Here is a 27,707-nt window from a genome sequence, read left to right on the forward strand (position 1 = left end):
TCTGATTTTATTGGCTTTTTCTTTTAATAATCATTCTTACTGTTAACTTGGGTTGATGTGATAATTCCCCCTTTTAGTTGACCACTCACTTAATGTGTTTAGTGTGATTGGCAAGGAGTAGATGCTGGAGATTTACTTGAATTCTTTAATCTACCTTTATACCTTGGGTTCTGATAGGAGTACAGCTTTGGTTACACCAAACTGTTTATTTATTTATTGACCATATCAGGCATCATGCAGGATCAATCCCGTGCCTCCTGCAGTGCAAGTACAGGTTCTTAACCACTGGATCACCAAGGAAGTCCCATGAACTGGTTTTGATATGCAGAATTAACTGTCATTCACTTCTAGTTTGTAGTTTTAGTTTTGATTTTCTTGAAGTTACACTTGGAGGTGGTTTTAGATTCCTCAGTTGGGCAAATTTCTTTGACTACTCTTCTGTTACATTTCTAATCTTCAAATTTTACAACCCTTTAAATGAACATCTTCTCATGATAATTACTTTGCTACTGTTTTTCAGAAGAGGTGGTTTTGAAGGTTTTTTCACATTTGATATATTCATAAGGCCCACCTCTTACATGAACTCCTGTTTTTTCACATTGGATATATTCATAAGGCCCACCTCTTACATGAACTCCTAACACCTTAATAGTAATATGTATGTATGCTTAGTCGCTCAGTCGTGTCTGACTCTTTGAGACCCCATGGACTGTAGCCCACCAGGCTCCTCTGTCCATGGGGTTCTCCAGGAAAGAATACTGGAGTGGGTTGCCATTCCCTTCTCCAGGGGATCTTCCTGATCCAGAGATTGAACCTGGGTCTCTGGCATTGAAGACAGATTCTTTACCATCTGAGCCACCCTAGGACTTATGTCCTTAACAGTAATACTGTTATTAATTAATGACAATACTTATTGAGCATGGGCTTATGTAAAATTTCTGACAGTCCTCACAAAAACTCTATTTAGATACACATAATTATCACTGCTTAAAAATAAATAAACTGAGGAACTCAGACACTGCATAATTTGTGCAATGTTGTATAGTCAGTAATTGGTGGAAGTGAGATAATGTTAATTAAATAAGGTAAATGGCAAAAGGCACAGCCATAAATACTTTAATAGGGTCATTTTCTATTAGGAATTCTCATAGTTTAATATATTTCGAGTGGTAATATGAGGCTTTTCTATATTCATATTAAATTTTTTCAGTATAAGCTCCCTGATTCCCTTAGTAAACAGTGAGTATGAGGCAAAAAGAATTCCCACATTTATTGAATTTTCTTGTGGTATGAGTTACCTGATGTTCCACAATAGAAGTGACAAATGAAGGTTCTCTGACAATAATTACATTACATTATGCATTATTTACTACTGAGCGAGGCATGAATTCCACATAAAGGCTTCCCTACGTCCCTAACACCAAGGCTTTCTAGCCAGTGTGAATTCTGTAGTGTTCGATGAGCTGTGAGCCAAGAATAAAGGCCTGCCCACATTCTCTACATTCATAAGGTTTGATACCAGGATGAATTCTCTGATGTTCAGTAAGTTGTGAACTACGAATGAAGGCCATTCCACATTCCCTACATTGATAGGGTTTCTCACAAGTATGAATTCGCTGGTGATGAGTCAGTTGTGAAACACGAATAAAGGCTTTCCCACATTCCTTGCATTCATAGGGCTTGTCACCTGTATGAATTCTTTGATGTTGAATAAGGTATGAACTACGACTGAAGGCCTTTCCACAGTCCTTACACTCATAGGGTCTGTCACCTGTATGAACTCTCTGATGTCGTGTAAGCTGTGCATGCTGTCTAAAGGCCTTCCCACATTCTTTACATTCATAGGGTTTCTCCCCAGAATGAATTCTTTGATGTCGAGTAACTTCTGAGCTATGAATAAAGCCCTTGCCACATTCCTTACATTCATAGGGTTTCTCCCCGGTATGAATTCTCTGATGTACAGTAAGTTGTGAATGCTGTCTAAAGGCCTTCCCACATTCTTTACACTGATAGGGTCTAGCACCTGTATGAATTCGCCGATGAACAGTAAGTTGTGAGCCACGAATAAAAGCCTTGCCACAGTCTTTACAGACGTAGGGTTTCTCACCTGTATGAGTCCTATGATGCAGAATAAGTTGTGAATGCTGTCGAAAGGTCTTTCCACATTCTTTACATTCGTAAGGTTTGACACCTGTATGAAGTCTCTGATGGAGAATGAGTTCTGAAGTTCGACCGAAGGCCTTCCCACACTCCTTGCAGTCATAAGGTTTCTCACCTGTATGAATTCTCTGATGTTGAACAAGGTGTGAGGTACGACTGAAGGCCTTCCCACATTCCTTACATTCAAAGGGCTTTTCACCAGTGTGAGTTTTCTGATGTTGAATAAGGTGTGAGCCACGGCTGAATGCTTTCCCACATTCATTACATTCAATCGATTTCTCACCAGTCTCACTGCTGGGATGTAGGGTGAGTGATGTATGCCCACACTCAAAAGTGGGCATGTTTCCATAGGTGATCTTCACTTGCTTAAAACAGCACTCATGATTTACTTGTTGTTTTTCAAACTGGCCTTTGTATGCCCAGTCTTCACCATAGCACTGAAGGCTTTCCATTAGCTCCCAATTGAATGACATGACTTCAAAGGTATCTTTCTGCAGAAATGTCTTACATCTTGACTCCAGGTCTGCAAAATGAAAAAAAGTAAATACAACTTGTTCTTTCCCTCTAAGAGAAATTTAAAATTTCTCCAGTAGATTAGAGAGACAAGAATGAAAATAATCACCATAATTGGTGAACTGCTTGTGTAAGCCTCAAATATTGCTGTGCAATGTCTAAAAAGCACATGAAGACACAGATATGATGAGACCTCACATGGTGCCAGAAAGGAATAAGAAAACAAGTTAAAGGTGGTTCTTAGTTCTGCCAGAGGACAGAATCGTCCAGAAAGCCTTGTAACAAAAGAAATGTTCTTCAAGAACCACCCTACACTGAACCAAAATCTTCAGGTGTAGGCACAAGACGTGTGTGTACATACTTCTCGAAATACAAAGTTAAGATTCACATAACGTGAAATTTCTCATTTAATCATTTTAAAGTGTACAATTCAGTGGTTTAGAGTACATTTCCAGTGTCATGCAATCACTGTCACTACCTAGCTCCAGAACGTTCTCACCACTCCAAATAAAAACACTGTGCCACAGACTCACAGACACAGAGAAGAGACTTGTGGAAGGGGGCGCGGGGGAGGGCTGGGATGGGAGTTTGGGACAAACAGATGCAAACTATTATATATAAAATGGATAAAGAACAAGGTCCTACTGTATAGCACTATATTCAATTTCCTGTAATAAATCATAATGGAAAAGAATATGAAAAGAATATACCTATACATACACACAGATATATATATAACAATCACTTTATTGTACAGCAGAAACTAACAAAACATGTAAATCAACTGTATTTCAATAAAAAGAAAGAAAGAAACCCTGTGCCCATTAAGCAGCCACTCCCCATTCTCCAGTCCCTCCAGCCCCTGGAATCACTAATGGCAGAGCAACACTAATTCTCTCTCTATGGATTTGCCTTTCAGGGCATTTCATACAAATAAGGCATCTATATTTTTAACACTTTCTACCATGTGATGCTAGTGCCAATCAAATGAAAACCTCTGCTTAAACTTTTTCATAGCCTCCCCACTGCACTTAGAATAAATTTCAAATTCAATGCCATGGTTCACAGGTTTTTGGCAAAGCAGGTCCCTGCTTGTCCTTGTAGTCATTCTGTTGCTCTATCTCCACCAAAGACAATGCGTCTTCAAATTGAGTACTCTCCCCTTTCCTCCCCAAGTAACAAACCACAGCCCTCCTTTGAGCATCTAGAATAAATCTAGGTCTTTTCCATCTTAGATCTCTATCAGGAATCCTGTCCTGGACCCTTTACATGGCTGATTTTCTCTTCAGGTCTCAGATTAAAACACACTTTCAAAAGCTCTCAGCACTTTCACTGCCCAGGGTGTGGGTTTCCCTGGTCAATCCTGCAAGCTGTGTGGTGTAGCCATTAAAAAAAAAAAAGAAGAAGAAGATGGAAGGGGACTATGATCCAAGAAATGCAGGTGGCCTCTAGAAGCTGGAAAAGGGCAAGAAAACCGATCTTTACCTACAGCCTACACAAAGGAATAAGCCCTTTGGACACCCTGAATTTACCCCAGTGAGATATATTTTGGATTTCTAATCTCTAGGACTGTGAGAAAATACATGTGTTGTTTTAAACCACCAAGTTTGTGGTAATGTGTTATACAAGGGTAGGAACCTAATACACACAGAAAGAAAACACTGAGTAACTCAATGTATCATGACTATTCAGTCTTAACTCTGGAGTCCAGTCTTCCAGGGAAATGTAAGATAGAGCCAAATACAAAGAGAACCAGAAATCTGGTTCTTGGTTTCTGGGCTTTGAAGTACAGATGTCTTGCTAATTTAAGGCTAATTTAAGTGCATGGAAAATATAGTTTTGATTATATATACTTTTGTCCTCAAACATGGACTTTCAACTGCATCTCTGAATCAGGGGTTGGATTTTCTTTATAAGGCCAGATGATAATTATTTTAGGCTTTGTGGTTCAAGAGACAAAAATGAGGATGTTATGTAGGCACTTACATAATAAAAGAGAAAACAAATTGCTACACATTTTTTATTGATGAAATTCAAAGCATAATAATTTTTTTTTTTTAATACAGGTCAAAGAATGAGAAGCATAGAATTCTTTTCTGCAGGAGGTAACATTTCACTTAACTGGAATTCAAGGTTAGTGCTCTCCAGCATCAGAACTGATGGTAAATATTTATCTGTTAGTGCTGATCTGTAATCAGATTTTATGTACTTCACTTTCGAAAATGTTTCATATAGATAGTTCTACCAAATACTGATATAAATCCATCAGCATATGATTTTAATTATGTATATGCCGCTCTTACAAGGCATTTACAGAATTCAACAGGCTCATAGGCTATATAAAGACAGGTAGCAGGACAGATTTGGCCCATAGTTCATAGTGTGCAGATGACTGATTTATATCATTACTGTTAAGAATAATGCAAACTATACATTTATAAATTATAAAAATGACAGTATGAAGCAAGAATTTCAGATCACTAAAACAAGATTAGAGTGGGGTGAATCCAAGCAGAGGTGGCAAACTTTTTCTGTAAAGGCCTACATAGTAAATTTTTTTTTAGGTTTTATGGACTACATAAAGTGTATGTCACATATATATAATTTTTAACTCTTATGAAATGTATAAGCCATTGTTAGCTTGGGGATGGTACAAAAAACTGGCCACAAGCTGGACATGACCCGTAGATTGTAGTATGCCAACCCCTGGTCTAGGTCATAGTAGAGTAAAAGATGGTAAAGGTCTTAAGGTTTTACTTTGCTCAGAAAAAGAATTTCAAAGATACTATTTCATACCATCCAATCAAAGAAACCAGGTCTCCTTTGAGGAGTGGCTGATTTCAGGAGTGAGGCAAGAAAGACACAGGATAAACCCAGAGTATGTTGTAAGCACCAGAAAATAAGGAAGTAGTCAAAAACAGGAAGAGGGAATGCCAAAAGAACATAGGAGTCAACCTGAAGATGTTCCCAAATGGCCAAAGCTTTCCCAATGAGCAATTTGAACAACAAAATAAACAATGGTATTTCTGAACTACAACTCATAGGATACATAAATAAATAAATAGCCTATACTGATAGAAGTAAATCTCTGAATAAGCAGGTGAATGGGAAAGGGGGTAGGGAAAGCCCTTTCACACAGAAGAATTCCAATTAAATGCAGGGGAAATAAGGGACCCAAAATCAACACACAGCAACACTACTGTATTAACTGTTATAGATAAGATGGACACTAAAATTATAGTGGGCAAAGTGAGGAGAAATAGCGTATCTCTGTAGCTGCGAAGTATCTCCCTCCAAGATAATTACCAATTACAGTTGGAAAAGTAGTAACCTTACAGGAAAGAAATATGGAAGAAACCTTAACCAAGTTGATCAAATTAACACTACCAGTGATATTAACATCATATTGGGGGTTGCAGTCCCTGATATGATGCACAGAGAAGGACACAATATCACTTCTGTGGTATTCCTGCCAAAGACGCATAACTTCAGTCTAATTGTAGAAAATACCAGACAAACGCAAGTGAGAGACATTCTCCAAAAGAGAACTCATCAAAAGGATCAAGCTCATGAAAGACAGGAATTGTCACAGAGTGGAGGATGCTAAGGAGACACAACAGTTAAATGCAATGTGGGATCCCAGACTGGATCCTTGTGTAGAAGAAGGACATCAGGGGAAAAACTGATGAAATTCTAATAAGATCTGTAGATCAGTTAATAGTACTATACCGATGTTAATTTCCTGGCTTTGATAACTATACTATGATTATATAAAATTTTAACCCTGGGAAGCTGAGTGGAGGGTATTTGGGAATTCCTTGTAATAATTTTGCAAATTTTCTACAAGTCTAAACTAAAATGATTTCAAAATATTTCGGAAAAAAACTTTACCAGAAAGAAGGACTTCCCTGATGGTCCAGTGGCTAGGACTCTGAGCTCCCAGTGCAGGGGGCCTGGTTCAGTCCCTGGGTTAGCTCTCACATGCTGCAGTTAAGAGCTCCTGTACTGCCAATTAAAGATCCTGTGCAGCCAAATAATTAAGTAAACAAATATTTAAAACCAAAATTTTTACTAAATGGAAAAAAATCCTATTTCAGTCTTTAGGTGGGAAGAGAAATGCAGGTTTAAGCACATTTCTTGAAAGTCAAGTTAAAGATTATTGTACCTCTAAATTGCTTGAAAGGCAATAAAATGTGAAGGAAACAAATAAAAAGAATGAGGAACAGAAAATATAAAATAAGACAGCAGGAATAAGAATAGACATATGAATGATCACAAATGAGAATGGATTAAATTCTATTAAAATTGATTAAAAAAGGAAACTAATTCTGATTATAGGGACACACTTAAAATGGCAATTTTTAAAAAGGATAAGCAAAGATACACCATAATTTTTTAAACTAACAAAAACAGGGCACTTTATATTAATATCAGAAAAACTAGAATTCAAGAATAAAAGCATTAAGTGGCAAAATGAAGGATGGACTGTACTGCAAATACAATTTGCAACAAGGATCTATATTTCACCTTTATATTAATAAAAATGTTGTATGTAGTGGCAAAATATATAATACAATTAACAGCTCTCCGAATTTGACAGTACAAGTACAGAGAACGTTAAAAGGACATCCAGACTCTAAACCATATAATAAAAAGGCTTAAAGAGGTGAATGTACCATCCAAAGAACACTAGTTTTAAATACACATGGAATATTTCCCCAAACTGGAACAACTTAACTTATTGACAACACTGGAAGAAAAAAGGCAGTGGAATGAGTTCTTTGGGCTGAGAAAAAACTCTTGCCAACACAGATTTCCATACTCAGTGAAAATATCCTACAAGAAAGAAGGTAGAATAAAGACATTTTCACGTGGTCAGAAACTGAGAGAATATGTCAACAGCAGACCTACACAAAAGGAAATCTTAAGGGTGTTCTTCAGATAGAGGAAAAAATGCTCCCAGAGGGAAATAAATGACAACAATACAAAGAAGTCAGGAGGTTGTAACTGATAACCAAGTATTCAAAGGCTCCAACTCTATCGAGCAAGTGCCAGTTACAAATACTTGCTAACATTTATTTAGTTATTGTTATGGCCTGGCATTGTTCTGGGCATTTTCACATACTAACTCACAAAGAAGCCACAATAACTACATGAGGAAGGCACTATTTTTAATCATATTTGCAGAGGAGAAAACTGAAGCACAGAGAATTGAAGTAACTGACCTAAACTCATAGATCTAGTAAGTGACTGAGCCAGGATGTGAACTCACAAAATCTGATTCTAGAGTATTCCCTCAGTCATTCTACATCCTAACCTCTCAAAAGGTAAGAGAATAAATGGATTGCTAAATTAGGTAAAGCAAGAAGCTGCTTTAAGAAAATAAGTATTTTTTAAGGAATGAAGACATTTGCAGAAAAAATGATGCTAAGAACAGGTGAAAAGAAAGAAAGGGGCACATTCCTTTTTGAAATGAGATGAAACATGAGAGAAGAAAGAACAAGAAGGAGTTAATGGGGATAAGGGTGAGGTTCCCTTGGAAGTGGATGCTCTGTTCTTTATGGCCTCATGTCTCAGGCTTTTCTTCCTTAGCAGGGTTTTGAGGGAGTTTCCTAACAATAACTCAAGTTACTGTGATGAGTTAACACTCCTGCAGGGCTGTCATTGCCAGTGACTTCCCACCACTGGATCAGCTCTCACTCACCTGGGCACCATGGTCCTGTCATATCATTCACAACCATCCAGGGTTCCTTCCCTTGCTCCAGTAAGGAGACAACATCGGGCTTAGAAATGGAAAGTCCTGTTTATAGGAAAAGAAATGGGGCATGATCATGCTGTTCCCAAACTCCAACCCAGTCCCCGGTCGCTGAGGAAGAGAGGCCGTTACACAAAGGGAGGTGTGAAGGCTGTCCGCAGGTTAGGAAGGTGGAAGTACCAAGGCACTATCCATTTGCACTGCAATGAAGCAGTAAACAATTCTCTTGGAGACAGAGCAGGAACTTAGCCAGCCACTTGTCAGTCTTCCTAGAAATTCACCATGAAGAAACCAGAAACTGCATTCTCCATTTGCTTTCTCCTTCTCCCCAATCCTCACTCTTCCTGGCCCTGCTCTATGCCCAGCTGTGCCCTAGTTTACCTGTATTGCATGTGTGTGCTTGTGTGAGTGCTCAGTAGCTCAGTCATGTCTGACTCTTTGCAGTCACATGGACTGTGGCCCTTCAGGCCCCTCTGTGTCCATGGACTTTTCCATGAAAGAATACTGGAGTGGGTTGTTGCCATTTCTTCCTCCAGGGGATGTTCCCAACCCAGGGATCAAACCCATGTCTCCTGCATTCTTTACCACTGATCCACCTGGGACGTAAGGACTGTGTTACCCTGATCTTATTATTTCTCACTGGGTTTGGGGGGTGGAAAGCATCAGTGGGCAGGAAGAGACAGTCCAGGATATTTCTTTTTCCTCTCCCCTCCTCCTTTGACCCAAGAGTTCTGGATACAGCTACACCTGCTGCTAGCCAGCCCTTCTCCACGGCTTATGCTCTCACCATTTTCCAGTGGCAGTCTTTCCTCCCTTGACCCCCTCCAGCCAGAGTGGATAACAGCCTCCCACTGCTGTAGTCCCTGGCAGCCATCTTTCCTGGCTGCTCCTGTATTATACAATGTCCTTACCTAGTGAGACCAAGTTGCCAAAGTTTTCCAAAGTCACCTCCCTGTACAGGTCCCTCTGGGCAGGTTCCAGGTACTTCCATTCTTCCTGAGAGAACTCTATAGCCACATCCCTAAATGTCACCAATCCCTGAAACAATAAACCCAGGCACTGCCAATAAATGAAATGACTTTTATATTTTAAATTACAAAATTTTTCAAAATCCACAGAAGTATAGAGTATAGTATAATGGTCCCCATGCCCATTACTCTGCTTCAGTCATTTAAGAGGCTTTACACATTTCCATTTTTTACCCTTGGTGTTTTCTGAGGTGAATCCCACATACAAAATTATAGTATTTCACTCACAAATACTTTAGTATCTAACAGATTAGACTTAAAAATTTTTTTTAAGATTTATTTATATATATTTTGGCTGTGCTGGGTCTTCATTGCTGAGCATGGGCTTTCTCTAGTTACGGTGGGTGGGGGATACTCTTCGTCGTGGTGCGTGGGCTTCTCATTGTGGTGGCTTCTCTTGTAGCAGAGCATGGGCTCTAGGGCATGCGGGCTTCAGTAGTTGCAGCACGCAGGCTCTAGAGCACTGGTTTAGTAATTGTGGCACACGGGCTTAGTCGCTTCATGGCATATGGGATCGTCCCAGACCAGGGATTGAACTGGTGTCCCTCACATTGCAAGGCAGAGTCTTAACCACTGGCCCACCAGGGAATAACCAGAATATCACTATCACATGGAATAAAATTAACAACAGTTTCCTAATAACTAGATCAAGTCAAGTTTCAAATTGCCTTAATTTTCTCAGAAGATATATTTTTTTTCCAGAAATGATTTTTGACAGTTGGTTTGTTGAAATCAGGATTCAAACAAAATCCACCCCTTGAAACTAGTTTATAGACTTCCTGTATCTCTCAAGTCTCTAACAGCCCCTTTAAAAAGTTTTATTGCTATTTATTCATTAAACAAACATTTGAATCAGTAGCATTTCCCAGATTCTGCATTTGGCTCATCACATCTTCATGGTAGTGTTTAATATGCTGTTCTACTTCCATATTTTTTAAAGGGTCATAAATATGTTAGAGGTTGTACTGTGTTCTTCTTGTAGCGTCTCATTAGGAGACACATAATGACTGGTTGTCTCATTTTTAATGAGGTTAAAATTCATGCAGTTGGGAGAAATAGAAAAATTAAAGCCTTCCCAATGTGAGACACTCCTAGGTACAAAGCCTTTCTGAAGAAAGGCATCTTCTTGTTGTTCAGTCTCTCAGTCGTGTCTGACTCTTTGTGACCCCATGGACTGCAGCACACCAGGCTTCCCTGTCCTTCACCATCTCCTGGAGTTTGCTCAAACTCATGTCCACTGGGTCGGTGAGACACTCCTAGGTATAAAGCCTCTTTGAAGAAAGGCATCGTCTACCAGCTCCCTAAGGACTACCACATAACAAACCAATTAAGTTAATTCAATGGGGAAAGATTAGTCTGTTAACAAATAGTGCTGGAATAAGTGAGTATCTAAATGCAAATTAACTCAAAATAGATTGTAGATATAAATGTAAAAGCTAAAATCATAAAACTTTTAGAAGAAAACATAGGAGTACATCTTCTTAGCCTTGGTCGAGCAATGGTTTCTTAGGCATGGCACCAACCACCAAAAATAAACAAAAAGAACAAAAGAACAAGATAAAATAAATTCATCAAAATTAAAAACTTTTGTTCTGCAAATAATTTCATAAAGAAAGTGAAAATCCAACCCACAAAACTGAGAGAAAATACTGGCAATTTGTATATCAGATAAGAGACTTGAATCCAGAATATATAAAGAACTCTTACAACTCAATGATAAAAAAGACAACTTAATTTTAAACTAACCAAAGAATCTGAAGAGATTTCTCCCAAGAAGATATACAAATGGCCAATAAGCATATGAAAAGATGCTCAACATCACTGATTATTGGGCGAATGCAAATCAGAACCACAATACAATGGTACTTCACATCCATTAGGATGGCTATTATGAAAAACAGAAGAAAACAAAACAAAAAAACTTCCAAAAACACATTTCGGTGAAGATGTGGAGAAACTAGAATCCTCTTAGATTGCTGGTAGGAATGTAAAATGGGGTAGCCACTTTGGAAAACCGTTGTGACAGTTCCTCAAAATGTTAGAGAGTTATCAAGCTACCCAGAAGTTCCACTCCTAGGTACAGAGAAAAGCGTCCACCTAAAAACACTGGTATATACTGATGTTTACAGCAGCATTATTCATGATAGCCAAAAAGTAGAAGCAATTCAAATGTCCAAAGACTGATGAGTTGATGAACAAAATGTGGTCTACAATATCCATGGAATATTGCTTGCTATAAAAATTAACAAAGTACAAATACATGCTGTATGATAGAAGTTTGAAAACATACTGAGAAGAAAAATCACACATAAAAGATCAAATATTGGATGACTCCTTTATACAAAAAGTCCAGAATAGGCAATTTCATAGAGACAGAAAGTAAATTAGTGGTTGTCAGGGGAAAAGGAAGGGAGTTTGGGAGTGATGGCTAATGCAAACAGGATTATTATTTTTTGGTAGTGATATAAATGTTCTAAAATGGCTGTGCTGACAGCTGCACAACTCTGCAAATATACTAAAAACCACGGAACAATACACTTATATGGATGACTTTCACTGTATGTGAATTATATATATGTATAATAAATAAAGCTGTTAGTGCTACTGAAGGCTTTTGTTAATGCTGGTTAAATCTACTAAAATATACCATATTAGAAATTAATAGAGAGAAAATGTTTAAATTACTATCAATTTATTTAAATAACTAATAATAAGCCTGTTACATGTTAATATAAATAACGCATTTGATGAAAAATAACCGTCAAAATAAAAAAGAATTTAGTAGCACTGTTTTATATTTTTGCAAATCTCTTTAATGACTGGCTGAATGAAAGAGATTTTCATACCTTCTGTATTCAACCTGTTGGTCAACTTAATTTAATTTTTTGGCCACGCCACATGGCTTGCAGGATCTTAGCTTCCCACCCAGGGACTGAACCTGGGCCACGGTCGTGAAAGCCTGGAATCCTAACCACTGGGCCACCAGGGAATTCCCCAGTCTGTTAGGATGACACATTTCATATAGCTTCTGGGAAATTCCACTGTACACTCATTAGAGTTGTGAGTGAAAAAAGGAAATAATGTGTTAGTATTATTATTGAAGTAATTTTGGCCCCTAGACCTCCTGAAAGGGTCTCAAAGGCTTCCTGGACCACTTTAAGAACGGCTGACCTAGCGCTACACAATTTAACATGAAAGACTTGAAAATACACTGTGCTGAGTAAAACAATCTGGTAAAAAGTAGAGTATGATAAGTGTACATCAAATTAAAAAATGGCAAACTCTAAAAGTAAAAAGTAAAAACTCAAAAGCAAATTGTTTAGTAGGCATCCATGTGGGTTTCCCAGGTGGCGCTAGTGGTAAAGAACCCGTCTGCCAATGCAGGAGACATAAGAGACGCAGATTTGACCCCTGAGTTGGGAAGATCCGCTGGAGGAGGGCATGGCAACCCACTCTGGTACTCTTGTTTGAAGAATACCATGGACAGAGAAGTCTGGCAGGCTACAGTCCATAGGGTCACAAAGAGTCAGACACAACTGAAGTGACTCAGCACACACGCATGCATGAATCCATGTATGGCAAAATTATTATAAGAATCAAAGTAAAAAAAAATAAGAATCAAAGTACCAACAAACACAAAATTAAACAGTCATTAACACTGGCAAGGCAGGCCTTCCCTGGTGGTCCAGTGGTTAAGAATCCACCTCGCAATGCAGGGGACACTGGTTCAGTCCCTGATCCAGGAAGATCCCACATGCTGCAGGGCAACTAAGCCCCTGGGCCACAACTACTGAAGCCTGAGCCCTAGAACCTGTGCTTTGCAATAAGAGAAGACACCGCAGTGAGAAGCCTGTGCGCAACTCCAGAGTAGCTCCACTTGCCGCAACTAGAGAGAAGCCCTCACATAAAAACGAAGATCTGGCGCAGCCACAGATAAATAAATAAATAAAAAAACACCAGCAAGGCAGTATATGTGAAGGGATATGGGGGGGTTCCTCAGATGGTACATTAAGCTGAGTGATGAATATACCAACATTCATTTTATTATTCTTTATATCACATGCATGTTATAGATAGGTTTTTGTATATATTCTTTGATAGTGTGAAATGTTTTATGATTTTTACGGGGGAGGTGACATTTAAAAATCAAAGAGAAAAAAAGAAACTACTTGGGTTAATGGAAAAGGTCAAGGTTATCTTCTTTTTGGCTCTATTTAGCCACGGTTCTGATAAGGGCAGCTCTCGTATTTCTCTCAAGAGAATATACTTCTGCTCCATTGGTGCTCTGGTAAGAACACTGCTGGAGAAGAGAGGGCAACCAGAAGTAGGGTCGGGGGGGGCATCATCATTCATTCCCTGCAATGGAGGAACTGAGAGCAGGTTATCGAATGGGGCTCAAGCAAGACATTCATTTTATTATTCTTTATATCACATAAGACAGGAAAATTTCAGGATAAGGAACACAAATGTTGATATTATTTCAAGAATAGAGGAAATTTCCACTTACCTGGATCATGGCTTTTAGAACCACCTGTCCTGCTTGGATTTCTTTAGATTCTTCTGTTGAACAAGTGAAAAGTCCTGAAAAAACAGAGTAGGGGGGAGAAGGGGCACATCTCATAAACTGAGCTTAATTAGAGACAGCATTTATTTAGGCTTCTCTAGTAGCTCTGACCGGAGAAGGCAATGGCACCCCACTCCAGTACTCTTGCCTGGAAAATCCCATGGATGGAAGAGCCTGGTGGGCTGTAGTCCATGGGGTTGCTAGGAGTCGGACATGACTGAGCAACTTCACTTTCACTTTTCACTTTCCTGCATTGGAGAAGGAAATGGCAACCCACTCCAGTGTTCTTGTCTGGAGAATCCCAGGGACGGGGGAGCCTGGTGGGCTGCCGGAATCCCAGGGACGGGGGAGCCTGGTAGGCTGCCGTCTATGGGGTCGCACAGAGTCGGATACGACTGAAGCCACTTAGCAGCAGCAGCAATAGCTCTGACGGTAAAGCATCTGCCTGCAATGCAGCAGACCAAAGTTTGATCCCTGGGTTGGGAAGATTCCCTGGAGAAGGAAATGGCAACCCACTCCAGTATCCTTGCCTGGAAAATTCCATGGACAAAGGAGCGTGGCGGGCCGTACAGTCCATGGGGTCTCAAAGAGTCGGACACAACTGAGTGACTTTTTTTTTTTTTTTTTTTAGCCATAAACCACCTAAACAGACAAGCTTAAAACAACTGTACTTCTGGGGTCCCTGCTTGGCTTCTTTTGCCACCTCCTTGACTGCCCACACAACACTAATACCAAGAACTAATGAGTTAACAAAACCCAGCCCTTTCCTAGACCATAGGGAAACTGAAAGATGGAATCAAGGTGAATGTGCTCCATCATTCACACAGAATCCAAGCATCTCCGCAGGTGGGGTTCTGGCTGGGACAGTCTCTGTCCCAGAGACTGGGATAGCATCACCTATTGTTAATGCTAATCTATACCCCAGATGGGGCCTAGACAGCTCCCAGTCGTTCCAAGCAGACCTTCCTTTGTGGCTGAGGCAAGGAAGATTGCAACAGACTCACTCAGCCTTCATGTGAGGACAGTGCCTACAGACTGGGACCTACAGGCTAGGAGCAGAGCACACCTGAGCAGGCCAAACCTTATGAAAAAGACATCCTTAGACAAAGTCTTCCAGCTTTTCTGGGCTCAACAGGCAAAACCTCTTGGGTATGTCCCTGGCTCTGCGTTCTCCTTCCAAGTCCAAAAAGGGGCCACGCCATCCATATGAGGGGCTCTGTCAAAGCCTCCAACCAGAGCTGGACTAACCAGATAGGAGCAAGGAAACCACAGTAATACAGGCATCTTACAAGCATACGAGCACATGCAGAATACTGACCTGAGTGAGAACTCAGTTCCTAGAAGCCTTTTGGCCAGGCAATCCTTATTTTCCACCTAAGCCCTCTCCACTGCTTTCCTGAAGAATAAGATTCCTTCTGTGGCTGGCAGCTGCTGAGGCTGGTGGAGAGCAGCCTACTTCAAAATTAGGAGAATGCAGGGAGGGGGTTGTTTTGGTCTGTCTGTGTTTTTGGCTGCACTGAGCAGCATGCAGAATCTTAGTTTCCTGACCAAGGATCAAACCTGCAAACCCTGCAGTGGAAACTCAGATTCTTTTTTTTTTTTTTTTAAATTATCTTTATTTTCAGATTCTTTTTCTTTGAAGTTAAAATTATTCATTTATTCACAAATAGTTATTGATCACATACTATGTGCTCAGCATTGGGGGATATCATCATTGCATAAATAAAATTTATAATCTTATGTGAAGAATTATTATTATAACCTCATCTAGCATTATACAAATATGTACTTAGTAATTCTTAAGTGCTCTGCAAAACAGCTGCAGTAAAGAGTATACAGCAGTTGGATGGAAGCTCTAATTCTTAATGACTGAACTGCAGGGAAGTCCTAGAACTCAGGGTTTTTTTTTTTTTAAGAGGCTGGTTCTAATTAGAGAGGCAAGGAGCTTACTATGGTGAGGAGAGTCAGAAGGAAGACTAAATCATTGAGGGGTGATGTCAAGAAGATTTCAGAATGTGATCTGGGGCCCCAAAATCAGAGAATTTAATAGACAAAAAAAGGACGGAAGGTGGCTCAGTAGTAAAGAATCCACCTGCCAAACAGGAGACATGGGTTCACTCCCTGGGTTGGGAAGATCCTCTGGAGAAGGAAATGGCAACCCACTCCAGTAGTCTTTCCTGGAAATCCCATGGACAGAGGAGCCCAGCAGACTCCAGTCCATGGAGTGACGAAGAGTTGGTCCTGACTGAGCGCACACACATGGAAGGGGACAGAAGAGCACTGTGAGCAGAGTGAAGAGTAGTGGCAAAAACAGTGGACCAAACGTAGATGGTGTGTTTGGAGAGCAGAGAATACTGGGAATAACTTGTATAGTTTGGGGCAGAGTTCAGACCAGTGCTGTCTTATAGAACCTTTGTGATGGGGGAAATCTACACATCTTGTTCTGTCAATAACGCAGCCAATAGCCACATGTGGCAAACAAAGCATTTGCAATGTGGCTAGTCTGACCCAGGAACTGAGTTCTTAATTTAATTTTAGTTAATCTGGATTTAAATTTAATTAATTCTAGAATCTAGAGGAAGATGGCTCAGCGGTCAAGAATCTGCCTACAATGCAGGAGTTGCAAAAGACGTAAATTCAATCCCTGGGTAGGGAAGACCCCCTAGAGTAGGAAATGGCAACCTACTCCAGTATTCTTGCCTGGAGAACTTCCATGGACAGAGGAGCCTGGTGGGCTACCGTCCATAGTGTCATGAAGAACTGGACACAACCAAAGTGACTGAGCATGCATGCACTACATAATGCATGTAGATAATGCTTACAACGTTAACTATGAGGACAGGTCTCATCATCACTGTGAATGGCACCTGCCACAGTGATTGAAGGATAAAGGTGACCAATGAATACTGATCAAATATACAAAAGTTTGATTTTCACCAGAAATTAATGGCAGGCCACTGAAGAACTTAAAGAAGGAAGAGATAGGGCCAATATGGCCAGATTATTTTCGTGGAGAGGAGTAAAACTGGAGTCAGGGAGATCAACTGAGAGGTGATTGTCCTTTCCCAAACAAAGGGCCTGACCAAGACAGTGACAGCGGAAACAGGAAGGGGATGAATTCAAGATGTTGGAGAAGTAAAATCAACAGGCTCTGGCATCTGATTGAATATGCACGCAGAGAGAGAAAAAAGAGTCAGGAATTCTTTCCTATGTTCCTACCTCAGTTGGCATGGTTCTACATGTAAGGAAGATAACAAATCCAGCCCCTCTCCCACGGATCTCAAGTTCTAATGGAAAAAGTAACAAATATTGATACACTGACATTGATATTCCTATTTATATGTAAAGAGGTCAAAGTTCTGTGGAGGGAAATAAAACAGTTAAGGAGAGACAGGGAGCACTGGGGGAATGAAGGGCAGCCCGAGGACACTTTTCACTGGGAAGATGACACGTGGTACACAGATATCTAGGGGAAGTGCAGTCCTAGCAGAGGGAAAAACAAATGCAAAGGCCTCAAGACAAGAGCAGGTTTCTCTGCCAACAAAGAGGAAGGAGACTAGAGCGGCTGGAATGGGGTGAGTGAGAAAAAGAGGGCCAGAGAGGAAGATGGAAGTTGGATCACATGGGGCTTATAGGCCATTGTAAGAACTTTGATTTTTATTCTTGAGTAAGACAGGAAGCCACTGAAACATTTTAAGCCAAGGATTGACATGATCTAATTTTCATTTAAAAGGATCACTCAGGACTTCCCTGGCGGTCCAGTGGCCAAGATTCCAGGCTCCCAATGCAGGAGGCCTGGTTTGATTCCTGGTTAGGGAACTGTATCCCACATGCCACAACTAAGACCCAGAGAAGCCAGATAAATAAATAAATAAGTAAATATATATATATTTTTAAAAAAGGGATTATTCATGGAAAAATGGACTAAGACGATGGGGGTGGGGGTGGGGTGTGTGTGTGTGGGATTGCCAAAGCAGGGAGACCAGTGAGAAGGTTACTGCAGTAATCCTGGCAAGGGATGAAGGGCTTGTGTTAGGGTGGTATGGTTGCAGGGGAGGTGATGAGAACTGATCAAAATCTAGATAGTCTCTGTAGGAAGAGCTGACAGGATTTGCTGACTTTAGGTATTAAAAAAAAAAAAGAGGCCAAGAAGATGCTAAGGTTTTTAGCTTGAGCAATTAGAAGTGTAAAGCTGCCCTTTTTTTGACTGCACCACGTGACTTGTGAGAATCTTAGTTCTCCAACCAGGGATTGAACCCAGGCCCACAGCAGTGAAAGCCCAAGGCTTAACCACTGAACCACCAAGGAATTCTCATGAAGTTGCCATTTTTTAACACAATGGACTATGACAGAAGCAGGTTTGGATGGACCAATTACGGGTTCTGTTTTACCTTTTACGTCAATCCTTGAGATGATTATTATACAGCCAAGTGGAAATACCAAATGTCCATTAGATGTTTGATCTTGGAGTTCAGAGAAAGTCTAAATGCAGGAATATAAAACTGGAAGTTACTGATGTTCAGTTGATATTTAAAGCTCTGATACTAAATAAGATTGCCTACAGAAGAGTGAAAGGAAGGAATAAAAAAGGTAGAAGACCTGAAGATAAGATGAATTCTGAAGATAAAGGACAGAGATATGGAAGAGAGATCCAGAAGACCTAAAGTATGTATAAACTATGATATGAGTGACAGTCAAGTGCCTTTGGGAACTTGGGTACTGCAGGAGCTTAATCTACGTAGTTCTAGAGCCACTGAGGGACTGACTGAGAGCTCCTGGTTCCCAGAGGACGTAAGCTTTCATATAAAAGGCTTCCTGTTGCCTGCATCTCCTCACTCACCTGGGCTTCCCAGGTGGTGGTAGTGGTAAAGAAAATGCCTGCCAGTGCAGGAGGCATAAGCAGGAGGATTCAATCCCTGGTCAGGAAGATCCCCTGGTGGAGAACATGGCAACCGATGGCAGTATTCTTGCCTGAAAAATCCCCATGGAAAGAGGAGCCTGGTTGGCTACAGTCCATAGGGTTGCAAAGAGTCAGACACGACTAAAGTGACCCCACACGCACACACACACTCTCACCTATGCACAGGCCTTTTGTCAGTCTCTCTCCTCAGCCCAGGATGTCTTCCTTGTTCTAAAAAGAATTCACACCTAATATCCAGAAGCAACTTTCTATACATAGAAAAAGAAATGGGTCTTAGCCAGTGTGGTAGACTTTACTAATTTAATTACTAAAGTTTCACCATTATCCAGTTTTTCAAGCATCTAGTTTTCCTCTCACTTTTGGGCACACAGATGACATTTTCCAGTCCCCTGTAGCTGTTGTTTAGTCGCCAAGTCGTGACTCGCCACCCCATAGACACTAGTCAGCCAGGCTCCTCTATCCGTGAGATTTCCCAGGCAAGAATACTGGACTGGACTGCCAGCACCTGGGTAGGGGTAGTGGGAGACGTCGCTGGTCATGAGCACGTCTATATAGGTGTTGTCACCGTACATCAGTGACCTGTTCCTGAAAAAGCAATCATCCTGAGTAAAAACTCCAACTCGGAGCATCTTTCCCAATATTTAAAATGTGGAAAAATAAAATGTACCACATTTTAACACAAAGCCCCCAAATAATTTCTAAACATAATTAAATACAAGAAAACCTACATATAAATAAGAAACTACTGTATTAAGATGAAAATTTCTTAAAACATTACTTCCTGATCACTGATTATTATGGCTATTGACAACTAGTTATTCCTTTTGTTGACAAGCCAACCTATACCTTTGTCAAAATACTCACATGACACTGATATTTTACTAAATGAATTTCTGATGTAACTTGAAACTTTTCCTGTATGTCATATTTTTATATGTATTGAGCTTTATGGACATAAACATAAATTTTTCCAGTCTAAAATCAACCCAAAATCTACACAGAGGTATGTACAATCCTGGGCAATGGTCAAGATTCTGAGTCAGACAACAGCATATTAAATAAGTGAAAGATTTCTATAAAATGGTAATGCTGAGTACTCACAAATTTAGTAGTAATAAAGTAGTTCATAACATAGAAAATATTCAAGATATGGCTAGTGAAATAAAAGATTACAAAACAACTGGGCATCATGTGGTCTCATTTGTAAAATACATGTATATATCAAAGTAGACAAGATAGAAAAACCAGACTGAACACATCTGGGAAGTTTTGTGTGTTTTGCTTTTTGGCTGTGCCATGTGAGGCATGTGGGATCTTAGTTCCTTGACCAGGGATCAAACCTGCACCCCTTGCGGTGGAGGCACTAGAAGTGTGGAATCTTAACTACTAGACAGCCAGTAGAAGTCCCTCTGGAAATTTTTATCCTTACAGATTACTTTGGTTATTTCTGGGTTGTGACTGTCAATTTTCTTAGTTTTACTTAAGTGTATTTTTTCAATAACCACACATTAATTTTTAAATATAACCTATGCTCCCCCGTCCCTGGGATTCTCCAGGCAAGAACACTGGAGTGGGTTGCCATTTCCTTCTCCAATGCATGAAAGTGAAAAGTGAAAGTGAAGTTGCTCAGTCGTGTCTGACTCTTCGTGCCCCCATGGACTACAGCCTACCAGGCTTCTCCATCCATGGGATGGTTGAGTATTGGAGTGGGGTGCCATCGCCTTCTCCGACAAGTAGCAGATGAAAAAGAAAGTACTTTTCTAAGAATCTTCCTTTGAATATGAAATAATAGCTCAGGATATTCAAAAGCAGTTCTCTTTCACAGAATGGCTTTTGTTATTTTTACTTGGTCAGTTCCCAATAGTTGCAAACTTCTTGATTTGGTAACTACATTTATGTGGCTGGAAAAGAACCTAAAAGTCACTGAGGCCAAGTCCTGTGTATAGTGATGCTTCCTTTCAGCTCTTCTTGCCAGATGGGTTTATGATGTTTTTGTAACCTGCCCTATTGGCCTCAGGGTTCTCTGAACAGCTATAGAGTCACCTTGCTCCTCTTGTCATATTTTGGATTTCTGAAAATTAGAATGAAAATTGCAGGAAATACAGGTGACTCAATTCACCTCCTCAGAGTTCTTATGGGATCAGTTTGACTTAGATGTGATGACATGACAATGACTGCTCTCTGGTCATACAAATATCTTCCTCCTAAGAATTCATACAGCGTAATAGCAGAGTGAACTAGTGCCCTTTATCATCCTTTGCTTTGGACATTTGTATACCAGTTTTATCTCCCATATTATATTATCTGTAATTTAAAAATAGAGACTCACTTTTTTAAAGTATTTTGTCTCCCTGTGTTCTAGGTTAGGATTTTGCATATTTGTAATTCTTAATAAATGTCTAATGCCTGACCCAAAGGAATTCATTATAAAAAGTCCAAATGGAAAAAACAAAAAAAAAAGTCCAAATGGGAGAGGATATATGTGTATGTATGGCTGATTCATTTTGCTGTACAACTAACACATTGTAAAGCAACTATATTCCAATAAAAGTTAATTTAAAATAAATAAAAATAGAATTATCATATGATCTATCAAAAAAAGAGAGACGTAGGTCTATGCTAACAGAACTCTTTGCTGCAGAGATGGTATAAAAGAGAAACAGAACAATTTGACAGTAAAAAAATGAACATCAGGAAAGTAGCTGTACTTTCCTGTATTAAAATGTACCATAAAGCCTCATTAATTAAAAAAAGTGTGGCAGTAGTTCATAAACAGAAAAACCAGTGGAAGAGACCCAAAGGCCTATAAAGAGAACCAAGTATATAAGGACATTTAGTATATGATAGAGATCACATTTCAAATCACTGGGGCAAAGAAAATTTTTAATAAATGGTGCTAGGAAAACTGTAGAGCCCTTTAGAAAATACAAAATTAAATCCATACCCCAAGATTAAACTCCAAATGGATCAGGGTGCTTGATGTAAAAGATGAAACCCTACAATTATTAGAAGATAACACATGTAAATTCCCCTTTAATTCTGAGATCAAGAAAGGCTTTCAAAATCTAGAAACAATAAAGGAAAATACTGGTAATTTGACTATATAAAATTAAAAACATTCAATGGAAAAAAAAATAACATAAACAGAGTCAAAAGTGTGTGTTAGTCACTCAGTAGTATCCAACTCTTTGACCCCTTGGACTGTAGCTGGCCAGGCTCTTCTGTCCATGGGATTTCCCAGGCCAGAATACTGGAGTGGGTTGCCATTCCCTTCTCCAGAGGATCTTCCTGACCCAGGGACAGAACCCGGGTTTCCTGCATTGCAGACAGCTTCTTTACTGCTGAGCCACCAGGGAAGCAAAGTCAAAAGATAGTTGTCAAACAGGGAGAAAATATTGAACACTTGCACCATACATCACAGATGAGGAACTAATATTCCTAATGTGTAAAGAATTCTTAAACATGTGACAAAGCATCAAAAAAAAAAAAAAAATCCCCAAACCAAAAAAGCACCATGAATGTAAACAGGAAAAAGAGATGGACAGTTTACAAAAATCAAAACCATAATGAGATACCACTTCACACTCATTAGGATGGGTATTATTAAAAAAAAGAAAAAAGAAAAATCAGAAAGAAACAGGCACAGGCAAGGATGTAGAGATACCAGAACCTTGTGCACTGCCAGTAGGAATGCAGTAATAAAACAGTGCAGCTCTTTTAGAAAACGGTATGGTGATTCCTCAAAATAAGAAACATACTATGTGATCCAGCAATTCAACTTCTGGATATATAACCGAAAGAAGGAAAAGCAGGGCCTGAACAGATCACTGTAAACCCATGTTCACAGCAGCATTATTCACAAAAGTGAAAAGATGTTAGTAACCTAAGCTCTCACGGATAAATAAACCAATCAACATGATGTGGTATATATGCACAACGTAAATGCATTTAATGTTACTGAACAGCAGAATTAAAATGCAAATTTTATGTTATGTATATTAAACCATAAAACCCCCAACAAGCTGAGATTGGTTGGTTACCTACAATGGGTGACTGGGAACAGTGTGGAAAGAATGGGAGAATGAAATTAGAAGAGATGGAATGATGGAGGAATAACTGAGTAGACCTTTTGATCTAATTCTGTCTTTCACAATATGTTAAAGTTTCACATACTCAAAAAACAATTACAATCAACCAAGATGTGTGATGTGTGTTTGGGAACCCCAAATAAAATACATATAGTATCAAATGAACCCAGGTATATTACAAATGAGTAATGTTACCATATAGAAAGGTACAGGGAAAACTATTTTTATTCATTTTTGGGGTTGGGTACTGTATTTTGGGAGCTTTCCCTGGTAGCTCAGTAGTAAAGAAGCTACCTGCCAATGCAGGAGACGTGGGTTCGATTCCTCAGTTGGGAAGATCCCCCAAAGAAGAAGATGGCAACCCACTCCAGTATTCTTGCCTGGGAAATACCATGGACAGAGAAGCCTGGTGGGCTCTAGTCTACGGGGTTGCAAAGAGCTGGACAAGACTTAGTGAATAAACAACAACTGTGTTTTCACTACGGACTGTAAGACTAAGTACAAAAAGTACCGTATGAGGTTTGGGGATATGGGTTAGCAATTCTTAAACTACTTTCTACTTAAGACTGAGAAAATAAATAAATATATGTGGTTAATGAAAGCCAAGTTTTTTACTGTCAGAGAAAGGAATTCCAGAAAAGGAAATGGAGAAGGCTAGAAGTGCTGTGGTACTGAACTGGAGAGATCATATGAAATCATGGATTATCTATATCAGTATGCTGCTGCTGCTGCTAAGTCACTTCATAAAGACTAGGGCTGGGAAAGTACAGTATCAACTTGGAACATCTTGTGGTGCAGGAAAATAAGGAAATACTAAAAATAAATACATTAAGCCGACACACTGAAAGGATACAGAAGCCCATCTAAAGGATTTTCCAGTGGTCAAATTTGGGATAATTCAGCAATAAAATAGTGATAGTAATGGATTGTAACCTACAGTACTTAAATCCAGAGAGTTGGTAAGTTAAATGGGGAGAAGGAAAATTTATTTCTAACAAAATGATAATGAATAAATATAGAATAAATAACAGAATCTGAAAAAAAAAAAGCATTTGGAAAATACCTGGTAATAAATTTTCAGGCAAGAATTTATCAATTGATGTAGTAGGTGAAAGTGGGATAAGAAACAGCATATAGACTAAAAAGTAATTCTCCATAAGACACATTAATTGTAATTAAAAAAGAATGACTTTGCAGTGATGAAACCTGGCAAATTAAAGTTAACATTGCTAATAATGAGACAAATTGATCTTATGTCTCCCAATAGAGATTTCCTGGTGGCTCAGTTGGTAAAGAATCTGCCTGCAATGCAGGAGACCTGGGCTTGATCCCTGGTTTGGGAAGATCCCCTGGAGAAGAGAATGGCGGCTACCCACTCCACTATTCTGTTCTGGAGAATTCCAGAGACTGTACAGTTCATGGGGTCACAAAGAGCTGGACACAATGGAGCGACTTTCACGACTGAGTGACTTTCATTTTGCCTCAACTGCATACTCTGAATTTAATTATGAGGAAGTGTCAGACAACTTCAAATTGAGGCTGTAAATTCTACATTGCAGAATTTACAAAATAAATTGCCAGTTCTCTTCCAAAGTGTCAAGGTCATGAAAAACTAAGTCATGTCCAACTCTGCAACCCCCATGGACTGTAGCCTACAGGGTTCCTCTGTCCACTGGATTTTCCAGGCAAAGGTACTGGAGTGGGTTGCCATTTCCTTCTCCAGGGGATCTTGCCGACAAAGGGATTGAACCCAGGTCTCCCACATTGCAGGTAGACACTTTACCATCTGAGCCACCAGGGAAGCCCTAGTAAGTAACTGTTTCAGATCAAAGAAGACTAAAGAGGACTTCCCCACCCCCACCCTCATAGTCCAGTCATTAAGACTCCATGTGTCCAATACATGGGATTTGATCCCTAGTCTAAGATCCCATGTGCTATGCAGTGTAACAAAAAAAATTTTTTTAATAATAATACAATAAAATTAAAAGAGAAGATTAAGGACAGTTACCAACTTAACTGCAACATATGATCCTGGATTGGATCCTTGTCCAGAAACACGACAGTTAAGCCACACTGATGAAATCTGAACAAAAGTTGTAGATTAATTATTAACTCTTAGTATAACTGAACATGAACTTGGGCAAACTCCGGGAGATGGTGAGGGACAGGGAGGCCTGGAACGTTGCAGTCCACGGGGTCACAAAGAGTCGGACATGACTGGGCAACTGAACAACAACTGTTGCAGGGAGGAAGCCAGTTCTGACTTCATGTTGAAAACTGTTTCTTTGACTTGCTTTTATTATTATAATCATACTCAATGGCTTACCTGAAGGACCCTGCCCCTCTGCTTGACTGTAAACTAAAGTGCCTTTGTTCAGCTGATAGAGAGAGAGTTTGTCCCTGCCCACCTGTGAATAGAAGAGGTTAACACACCCCTTCCGAAGGCTGAACATTCCCTTGGAGATATTTTGCAAGACTAAAGACCCTTTCAGTTGACTTCCCCCCTGCATCTCCGTTTCTATTCTGTCTTTGGACTTTAGTTCCTCATCGCTTCTTTTTCTCTGATCTATAAAAGAACCTGGCATCTAGACCCCCAATAAGACGGTTATTTTGAGGTGCTAGCTTGCCATCTTCTTGGTTGGTCTACTCCCTGATTAAAGTCTCTTCCTTGCCTCAACACCTCGTCTCCCGGATTCATTATCCTACCTGTGGTGAGCAGAGCAACCTTGGACCCAGTAACACAACAACAACAATATCAGTATCTATCAGTGTATCTGTTAATCTCCTGGTCTTGACAGAGGAGCTGGATTAAGAGTATTTGGGAATTCTATTTTTGCAACAGTTTTAAGTATTTATTTTTATTTTTTAGCATTTAAAATGAAAAGTTTAAAACATTTAGATGAACACTAGGTGTGCAGGGAATATGCAAAGTGTGGGCCTTTCAGTTTACCTTCATGGCACTGAGTAATTGACTCCAACGGCAAATACAGGACTCCAGTTCACTTGGAGGTGAATGGTGGTGTGGGGCTTTGTTAGGCAAGAAGTTTCAGAAGAAAAGGAAAGCACGTGTTAAAAAAAAAAGCCTAAAATGGAGTCATGTGTCCCATAACAACAAACCGAGACTTAATTCCAGTTTAAATGTTTCTCAAGAAAATGTGCTCTTTAAACAAATCGATCTGAAATTTCCTGCTTGGCACCAGTGAGGTAATCTGCATGATAAGATCCCTACCATTCCCTTCCCCAAAAGATGTCCTGGCCTAAAATAATCCTTTCTTTTCTTTTGCTAATAACTTCTTGCCCCACTTTTCTACTGCCCATAAAAAACTTCCATTTTGTACAACCCTTTGGAGTAGCTACTCCACTCCAGTCCTCTTGCCTGGAAAATCCCATGGGCGGAGGAGCCTGGTAGGCTGCAGTCCATGGGGTCGCTAAGAGTCGGACACGACTGAGTGACTTCACTTTCACTTTTCACTTTCATGCATTGGAGAAGGAAATGGCAACCCACTCCAGTGTTCTTGACTGGAGAATCCTAGGGACAGGGGAGCCTGGTGGGCTGCCGTCTATGGGGTCGCACAGAGTCGGACACGACTGAAGTGACTTAGCAGCAGCAGATGGGATACTGCCGGATTCAGAAGTTGAATAAAGCCAATTAATCCTCACATTTGGCTGAATTACTTGTGTATGTGTTTAAGCACACATCTCGAAAAACAAGGGTTTCAGGGAAAGAAGAAAAACTGATGGACGGAGAACCTGGCTTTTTAATGTTCAACAGTAGTTCTCTCAATATATCTCTTGGAGAAGAATCAAGAAAAAGCAATCGTGAGGGATCAGGGCATTTTTAAAGGTTCATCGCCCAACTCTCCGGCACAGGCAAGGGTGAGCAGAGAAGAATGGACATCATACCCCATCCCGATACTGTCTGGAGTCACAATCTGTCAGAGCACTGGAGTCACAGGCACCTCACAGCTACACTTGGTGCTGAACAAATGGTCAGTATCACACAAATACAACCACATATTCGCTTTTAGGACACACAAGGACACAACCACACAATGAGACACCTCCACATCTTTATACACAGTCACAACCTCACACCCAATAAGGCACACACAGTCGCATAATCTGCTCACACTATGACACACAAAGCCACATACAGAATCTCGCATCCTCAGCCGCCAGCCCGCAAAAACCCGAGGCTCTCTGGACACGCCCCGTCCCCGCCCCAGAGTCCCAGACCCCTCACCTTCTGCCTTCCCTTGGTCGCGTCCGGGTCCCTGCGGAGCTAAAGATCTCGCCACGACGTCAAGAGAGACCTAACGCTGGGCCACTGTGGACTCTGGGAAACGTAGTCCAGAGCCAGTCCAGCCACAGAAAGATGGCGTCCTCATACCGCACAGTCTGGGCTTGGCCTGTTTGACACTGCCCACGAAAGCCTTCAAACAAAGGGGTTCCCTCTCCAAACCTTCCACCATGCCTGAACTTATCTTCCTCCAAGTCAGGATTACTCACTCTGAGAGCCTCATAATCACAGGAAGAGGCCGCCAAGTTGGCTGGGGGAAAGAGACGGAGAGACGTAGAGTGTCAACCAGCAAAGCCTTAAGGGAAATGTAGTCCAAGGCCGGGAAAGCGCCGTTGCTGTTGACAGAAAGTAATCAGATACCAGCCTGTGCTCGGCCAC

General features: G+C 40.2%; 2 protein-coding genes across 9 annotated transcripts in view; one reads left to right on the forward strand and one right to left on the reverse strand.

Moving 5' to 3' along the window:
• Nucleotides 1-27,707, forward strand: part of ZNF146 (zinc finger protein 146) — a 69,944-nt gene that overhangs the window by 20,528 nt on the left and 21,709 nt on the right. The window contains exon 2 of the mRNA XM_019979147.2: nt 4,740-4,806. The gene's annotated coding sequence lies outside the window, so the exon portion shown is untranslated. The remainder of the gene's footprint in view (nt 1-4,739; nt 4,807-27,707) is intronic.
• On the reverse strand, nt 15-27,704 carry ZNF565 (zinc finger protein 565). 8 transcript variants are annotated; one of them, XM_070772092.1, is made up of 7 exons: nt 27,273-27,590; nt 19,097-19,189; nt 18,412-18,502; nt 13,964-14,037; nt 9,340-9,466; nt 8,378-8,473; nt 15-2,683 (listed from the first exon to the last, which is right to left on the reverse strand). In XM_070772092.1, exons 4-7 carry the CDS (start codon nt 13,970-13,972, stop codon nt 1,431-1,433), a joined length of 1,485 nt encoding a protein of 494 aa, XP_070628193.1. In that variant the 5' UTR covers nt 13,973-14,037; nt 18,412-18,502; nt 19,097-19,189; nt 27,273-27,590; the 3' UTR covers nt 15-1,430. The 8 variants fall into 8 exon arrangements, with proteins under 8 accessions (XP_070628193.1, XP_070628192.1, XP_070628194.1 ...); XM_070772091.1 differs by having other exon boundaries at nt 18,412-18,991; XM_070772093.1 differs by lacking the exon at nt 19,097-19,189.

The sequence above is a fragment of the Bos indicus genome, chromosome 18 (assembly GCF_029378745.1).
Source record: "Bos indicus isolate NIAB-ARS_2022 breed Sahiwal x Tharparkar chromosome 18, NIAB-ARS_B.indTharparkar_mat_pri_1.0, whole genome shotgun sequence".
Taxonomy (NCBI): domain Eukaryota; kingdom Metazoa; phylum Chordata; class Mammalia; order Artiodactyla; family Bovidae; genus Bos; species Bos indicus.